Here is a 7112-nt window from a genome sequence, read left to right as displayed (position 1 = left end):
CCTCTCTCAGATTTCGGGCAGAGTTTGAGAATTTCACGGGCAGCGGTCACATAAGGTCTTTGCGATTAAAGTCTTTAGACAGCTCATGGCCAGTTTTAAATCTGCGAGTATAGTTATCGAGTCATAGTCGCCAAGCTACTGAATCCGTAAGCGTACGTCGCCTGATCAGATTCGAACCAACTCTTTTCTTTCTTTTTGACTTCCGACACAACCAAAGAATACTAGATATGATTGTTTCGGCCTTTCGGGTGATAAAATTTGACTTATTTTATACTTTAAAGGTAAAAACCGACAAATGACTACAAACGTTAGAAAACAAATTAAGAGTAGAACAACTTATTATAACGTTTTAAAAATATTATAATGCTGGTAGTTCAAGGAAAGTATTATATATGTTAATTTAGCTATGAAGTTGAAACTGTCTCTTTGAATTATAAAATAAATTTACGGGGCGGCGATAAGAGATGAAATAAATAAATAATGTGAAATAACACATGCAAGTGATTGGACGTAGTATGTCATTGCCATGTTCTTCTTCACTAATACCCCATATTTTCCAGCTATGTGATTCTCTGTAGGATAAGTTTTTAAAGCAAAAACCAGTACTTCAAGTTTCGTTTGTCTTTTTCAACGTGAGAAAAACTGGAAGAAGAATAGAATCATGATTTTCTAATTTGGGAGATTAAAACAAAAGTAGGCCTAGGGTAGGATTGCCTTTTAGCAGTAGGCCATTTTACTTGATTCCAAGTTCAACCTAATGGGAAATCAAAATACTTAACAAGTTATTTCTTTGAAGTTATAATTATGTACTTACGAGAGTTAGCAACACAGTGGCTGTAGTTTAGTGGTGAGAATTCCACGTTGTGGCCGTGGAGACCTGGGCCCGAATCCCAGCAGCCACACATTTTTTAAATCCTAGTTTTTACCGCTCCATTTTTTTCAATGGGCTTTCATTGGTTTATCCACCCTTTTCTTAAGGGCCTTTCCTTAAACTTTCGGAATCATTAAAGCCGAAAAGACATTTTTATCGCAAACAACTAAAATCAGCAAATATTTTCACTTCACGAACCGGCTATTGCAATCCGATAAAAAGATAAATTAAAAATAAAAAAATAATGAAACAGAGAAACAACATGAAACAAACAGAATCCGCTTAGCATCGTTTTTTCTTCATTTTTTCCAGACACGAACTGTACCATCGACCGAGGAAGTCAACATACAATCTTCCTTGGGGTGGTAACTCACGCTTGTCACCTGCAAAACAATCGAATAACAATCGAAATTACTATCATCACTATACTCAGAAAGTTAAAAACAAAGGAAAAAAAGAGTGTGTGATATAGTTTACCACTAAATCATGAGCTCGAAATTTGGATACAACTTTTGCATCTACCAAATCCCAAAAGTAAACCATTCCATCCTCCGATCCTCCAATCACATGTGCGTCCGAGTTAGTGAGGCAACAATCGGTTTTAAATGACTGTTACACACGAAAAAATTCAGTCATCATTAGTCATGATACTCTTAATGTTGTAACTAAGATACACACAATCAAGCAGCCATTGATAATATACGGTTACTTTTTCTGACTAACCTTAGATATATGACCTTTATAGACTTGGAGTAGCTCTCCTGTGGTTCTGTATTTTCAAAGATATTCGTAAGACAAACTGCACTTAAACCTACAAATTTATAAAGGAGAACGTTACCTGTCAAGTAGACGCAGAGTAGAGTCCAAGCAACCAGCTAAAACGCAGTTTCCATCATTTGATACCGATATACAATTAACCGGTTGTCCTAAATTATCCGACATCTCCCTGATTCCAAATTAAAAACGAAACTCAGAGTCAGTTACTTGATTGATTCCTGGCCAAAAAGAAAAAAAAAACAATGCCAGATTCTTTTTTCTTGTTGTGGAGTTTTGTACATACCTACCCATACGTATGTCAAAGGTTCGAACAGTTCCATCGACACTACCACCAATAATCTCAGTCTTTGTTAAAACAACTGACATGACTGTATCCAAAAACGTATCAATGATCTGGGAGAAAAACACACTCACACATCAATAAAACAAAAGTTGGTTACGTTTTAGTTAGTAAAGTAATCCAAGGAGCAAAAACCTGAACTGGCTCAACACTGTGAGATCTGCAGTCCCAAACACGTAAGGAACGATCGAAACCAGCTGATACAACTACAGCTGATGAGTCATTGAACTTGACCGCATTGACCTGATAACACCATTCATTGTCCACAAAAAAACATAAGAAGAATATCAAAATTTGAATCCTAGATTCTGAAATGTACCTCGCCGTCGTGACCACGGAACTTACGGATGACGCGTCCCGTTGAAACATCCCAGTAATACACTTGTCTATCACCACCACATGAGCAAAACTTTGCATTGTCTCTGTCATCAAAAAGAGAAAATCATCAAAATCATTCAAACATAAATGAACACACAAACACACTCATCATACATTGAAATCAAACTAATTCACTATAACCTAAAATCAACAAGAGAACGATAAGTTGTATGAACTCAATCTTAGCTGCAAGCAAGCAACAACAAAACACACACACACAACCAGAATCCAATATGCATTTAGTTAAAGTTCATACGAAGTAACATGAACGTCGCGGACTTCGCGGCCGTGGGATTTGTAGGTCTTGATTAGGATTCCACGGTGCGGGTTCCAGAGGCGGATGGTTCGATCTTTACCGCATGTGAGAGCGTAGTTTCCGTCCCCGTTAAACCTCGCCGCTAAAACCGCCCCTTCGTGGCCTTTGAGCAAGTTCGCCTCTTTCGTCGGCAGCTCCGTCATCTCTCTTTTCTCGCCTGAAAGTTACAGTGCCGTTTCCGCGTAATGGGCTTATACTAAAACTAGACTTAATAGTTAGTTTCGAATTAATGGGTTTAATAAAGCCCATTATGGTTTGGGCTCATCAACATCGCAATCGATTCGAGTATTTGGATTTTGCTACCAAATTTTGATAACCCTTTTTGCTAAATGTTACACAAACTAGTAACTAAAGAGTAACGACAAATTACAAAGTATTATTGTATTTTATAAGTTCTTATAGCTTTTATGTTGTGAATTTGAAAAATGTGTAGTTCAAGCAAGTTATCCATTCTGATGACTTAGAAATAATTTCCAACTATCTCCAATTGTAATAGGACTTCAAACAAGTCTCCAACCATGTTATTTACCATTGTCTGAACAATAATACCAAGAGAAAATACAAATCGTTAGAAGTTATGACTTCTCATTTTACTTGTGTATCTTATCACAATTTTTTCATCATTATATATGTTTCTTTCTACTTAAATACATTTTTACCATTTTGAAAAAAAATTACTCAAAGTTAGAGTGATTTTCCAAATACATTATAAAATTTAAATATATTTAAATATAAAATAGTTTTATTGTAAAGCCACCTGTTCTAAGAAATTACCTCACCACAACGGTGGCTGCCGATCATTCCGGCGCCGGGAACCTAATAGAATGTTGGAACGCGGCGTTGGAGCTTAAGTCTTGCGCTGATAAGATAGTCAAGTTCTTCATTAGCCGTAACGGTATGGTTGAACTGGGTGTATCTGCTGGAATTGATAAAGATTGTTGCGGAGCCATTGGGTTGATTGTGAAAGAGTGTTGGTTCGTTATGTTTACTTCTTTAGGACTTACCACTATGGAAGGGAATATGCTCAGTGAGCATTGTGGTTTTCAAGCGGAGAAGCCTGTATTGTCTCAGTCTCCGTCGCCTGAAACTCTGGTTTTATCTCCGGTTTAAGTTAAATATCCGGGACTTGATTAAAATTATAATAATGCATAAGGTTTTCTAATTTGTTTCTTTCAGTTTGGGTTTAAATACACGAATCAAAAGGTTTATTTTCTAAATAACATGTGAAGCACGTTTGCTTTCTCAATGCCACGGCCAGAAAAGGTTGATATAAGCAGATTGGATTTGTGGCCATTTTTCACGGTTTTTAAGTATATCCAGTCACCAAACCGGATTTACACCCGGGGAAAATAACCTAAACCGGAATCTCAACTACCCATTTTATTTGCTTCCTGGGTTAGATCATATCGAAGCTCGTCCTCATGTATTAATCTCTAGACTCACCTGATGGTTTCTCCTGCAATCTAGACAATATTCAATAGACAAAGCTTGTTCTACCAAAATCTTCAATAGCGTCCCAGGAACCAAGAATTTGAAGTAATTCGTTCTTCCTCTTCCTTATATGGGGTGTTTTTCACGACTTTGTGTTTGGTCCATTTATCCATTAAATCTTTTGGGCTAAACTAATTGGCCTCTAAAAGACACGTGATATATCGTTATTGTCGATCACTGATCATTAGTGTTGAAGAAAGGTGTTCCTAATCAGGTTAAGTCCCCGGTTCAATCAGAAGTATTGGTTAAGCTAAACCGTACAAGCACGTGGGATTCACGTGGAACTGTGCTACTATAACGAGTTGTATTTATACTCGTATACGTTTCTTTATGTTGTAAGCTGAAGGTGATATAACAGCATAGAGAGAGAAACTTAGAGATAAGATAGAGAGAGAGAGAAAGGCGGAAGAAGAAGATCGCCATTGTTGTATCTCGAGAGCTCGGTTTGAGCTAGATCTCTTTATAGTGCAGTTGCTGGTACAATCCAGCCCCGGAGAGATATAGCGGCTCTTTCACCTTGAGAGAGTGCGGTGAACTCCGGGTGAACAATTCTCCTGTGTCACTTTCTTTATCTTACTTGTTTCGTTGGTAGCTATAGATCGGAGCCGTTAGGTGAGTAGCAGTAGCTCGAATCCTAACAGAAGTGGTATCAGAGCCAGGTTCGCGAGACTAGCGAATCTGTGGAAATGGTGATTCTTTCAAGATCGATCGGAGATGGCGGGGACGAAATCGGAGATCGAGAAGTTCGACGGCGATGGTGATTTCTCTTTATGGAAAAGACGGATGTACGCTTTCCTTAGCGTCTCCGGGTTAAAGGATGTTCTCATCGAGAAGACGAAGGTCGAAGAGGAGGACTCGGAAGAAGATGAGAAAGATTCTGAGAAGAAGAAAAAGATCGTCGAGGCTGAGATCGCAAGATCTGAAAGATGCGAGAAGGCGATGAACATCATCTTCCTAAATGTGGGAGATCACGTCTTAAGGAAGATCGAGAGATGTACGACAGCAGCAGAAACATGGATCTTGCTAGAGAAATTGTATATGCCCAAGTCTCTACCTAACCGCGTGCACGCACAGTTAAGGCTATACAGCTTCAAGATGCAGGAGACTCGTTCGGTAGATGACAACATAGATGACTTCTTGAAGATCATTGGAGACTTGAGTAACCTGAGTATTGAAGTCCCGGAGGAAGTACAGGCTATACTGCTGCTTAACTCTCTTCCCTCGAAGTATGCCAGTTGAAAGAAACGCTCAAGTATGGGCGGGATGTCATCAAGGTGGATGAGGTAGCAAGCTCAGCCAGGTCCAAGGAAAAGGAGTTGAAAGAAGTCATAGGTTCTCGAAGCAGCTCAGAAGGACACTTTGTGAGGGGGAGGTCAGATAACAGAAGTTCACAGAATGGTTATGGTAGGAAGAAGAGTTTCAGATCGAGGTCAAAGTCAACTGAGAGAAAGAAGATCTGCTGGATCTGCGGAAAGGAAGGGCACTACAAAAAACAGTGCTACAAGTGGCTTGAAAGGAATAAGCATCGAAACCAATCCGAGAGAGGAGAGTCTTCATTGGTGAAAGATGATGCTCACGATTTAGTAGGACTGATAGCTGCAGAGTTGAATATTACACAGAGTGCTGATGACTCGGAGGAATGGATCTTAGACACCGGGTGCTCATTTCATATGACTCCTCGAAAGGAGCTCTTCGTGGAACTACAGGCGGTCACAGCAGCAGGAAAGGTTAGGATGGCTAACAATTCTCTGACTGAGGTTAAAGGAATAGGCTCGATCAGGTTTCAGAATCCAGACGGTACTACGTTTCTGCTTCACGAAGTGAGATACATGCCAGGAATTGGAAGAAATCTAATCTCCCTAGGGACACTGGAGAATAAGGGCTGCGAGTTCAGAGCGTCAAACGGAATTATGAAGATTGTGTTGGGCTGCACACTCACCATGAGGGGTTATAGAAAGGGTTCTGATACTCTGTATTTTCTGAGAGGATCTGCTTTAAGATCAGGAAGCAGTTTAGGAGAGCTATCAGCTGCTGTCTCAGACAAAGATCAAACTCAGCTGTGGCATAGTAGGCTTGGTCACGTGGGAAAGAAAGGACTCGAGATGTTAGTCAAGAAAGGTTGCATACCAAGTGAACATGTCTCGGAGATGAAGTTTTGTGAAGACTGTGTTAAAGGTAAGACGCACAAGGTCAGCTTTGGGCCAGCTCAGCATCTGACTAAGGAAAGACTCGACTACATCCACTCAGACTTATGGGGTTCACCCAACGTTCCCATGAGCCTTGGAAGCTGCCAATATTTCGTCTCGTTCACTGATGATTGGTCAAGGAAGGTTTGGGTCTATTTTCTGAAGACAAAGGATGAAGCATTTCAGCGGTTTGTCGAGTGGAAGAAAATGGTAGAAGTGCAAGTAGAAAGAAAGGTAAAGAAGCTGCGCACAGACAATGGCTTGGAGTTCTGCAACTTGAGGTTTGATCAGTTCTGCAGAGACGAAGGCATTGTCAGGCACCGTACGTGTACCTATACACCCCAGCAGAACGGGGTAGCAGAATGGTTAAACAGGTCAATACTAAATAAAGTACGCAGCATGTTGAGTGAGAGTGGACTGGAGCCTAAGTTTTGGGCAGAAGCAGTCTCAACAGCAGTCTACTTGCTGAATAGAACTCCGTCTTCAGTCATTGATTTTGATATTCCAGAGCAGAGATGGACTACAGAAGTTCCAGATTTGTGAGGACTTAGGAGATTTGGGTGTATAGTCTACATACATTCTGATGAAGGGAAGCTAAATCCAAGGGCAAAGAAAGGGGTGTTCACAGGCTATCCGGAAGGGGTAAAGGGTTTCAGAATCTGGCTTATCGATGAAGAAAGATGTGTCATCAGTCGGAATGTAGTTTTCAGAGAGGATCAGATGTTCAAGGAGTCTAAGTCGTCAAGCGATAAT

The 7112-nt window shown here is 40.2% G+C and overlaps 2 protein-coding genes and 1 non-coding gene across 3 annotated transcripts; 2 read left to right on the top strand and 1 right to left on the bottom strand.

Moving 5' to 3' along the window:
- Positions 1-830: 830 nt before the first annotated feature.
- On the top strand, positions 831-902 carry TRNAH-GUG. Its single transcript has one exon. It is a non-coding gene; the product is annotated as a tRNA-His (tRNA).
- Positions 903-1027: 125 nt separating this feature from the next.
- Positions 1028-3371, bottom strand: LOC103873898 (WD repeat domain-containing protein 83). The gene is made up of 8 exons (XM_009152304.3): positions 2623-3371; positions 2308-2410; positions 2124-2231; positions 1932-2041; positions 1710-1817; positions 1595-1640; positions 1349-1480; positions 1028-1254 (listed from the first exon to the last, which is right to left on the bottom strand). Exons 1-8 carry the CDS (start codon positions 2823-2825, stop codon positions 1171-1173), a joined length of 894 nt encoding a protein of 297 aa, XP_009150552.1. The 5' UTR covers positions 2826-3371; the 3' UTR covers positions 1028-1170.
- On the top strand, positions 3260-3792 carry LOC103874138 (egg cell-secreted protein 1.5-like). Its single transcript, XM_009152556.1, has 2 exons — positions 3260-3280; positions 3436-3792. The coding sequence occupies exons 1-2, from the start codon at positions 3260-3262 to the stop codon at positions 3790-3792; spliced, it is 378 nt and encodes a 125-aa protein (XP_009150804.1).
- Positions 3793-7112: the final 3320 nt, after the last annotated feature.

The sequence above is a fragment of the Brassica rapa genome, chromosome A06, assembly GCF_000309985.2.
Source record: "Brassica rapa cultivar Chiifu-401-42 chromosome A06, CAAS_Brap_v3.01, whole genome shotgun sequence".
NCBI classification, from domain to species: Eukaryota; Viridiplantae; Streptophyta; class Magnoliopsida; order Brassicales; family Brassicaceae; genus Brassica; species Brassica rapa.
Note: the sequence above shows the minus strand (reverse complement) of the source record. Positions and strands in the feature narration are given on the sequence as shown.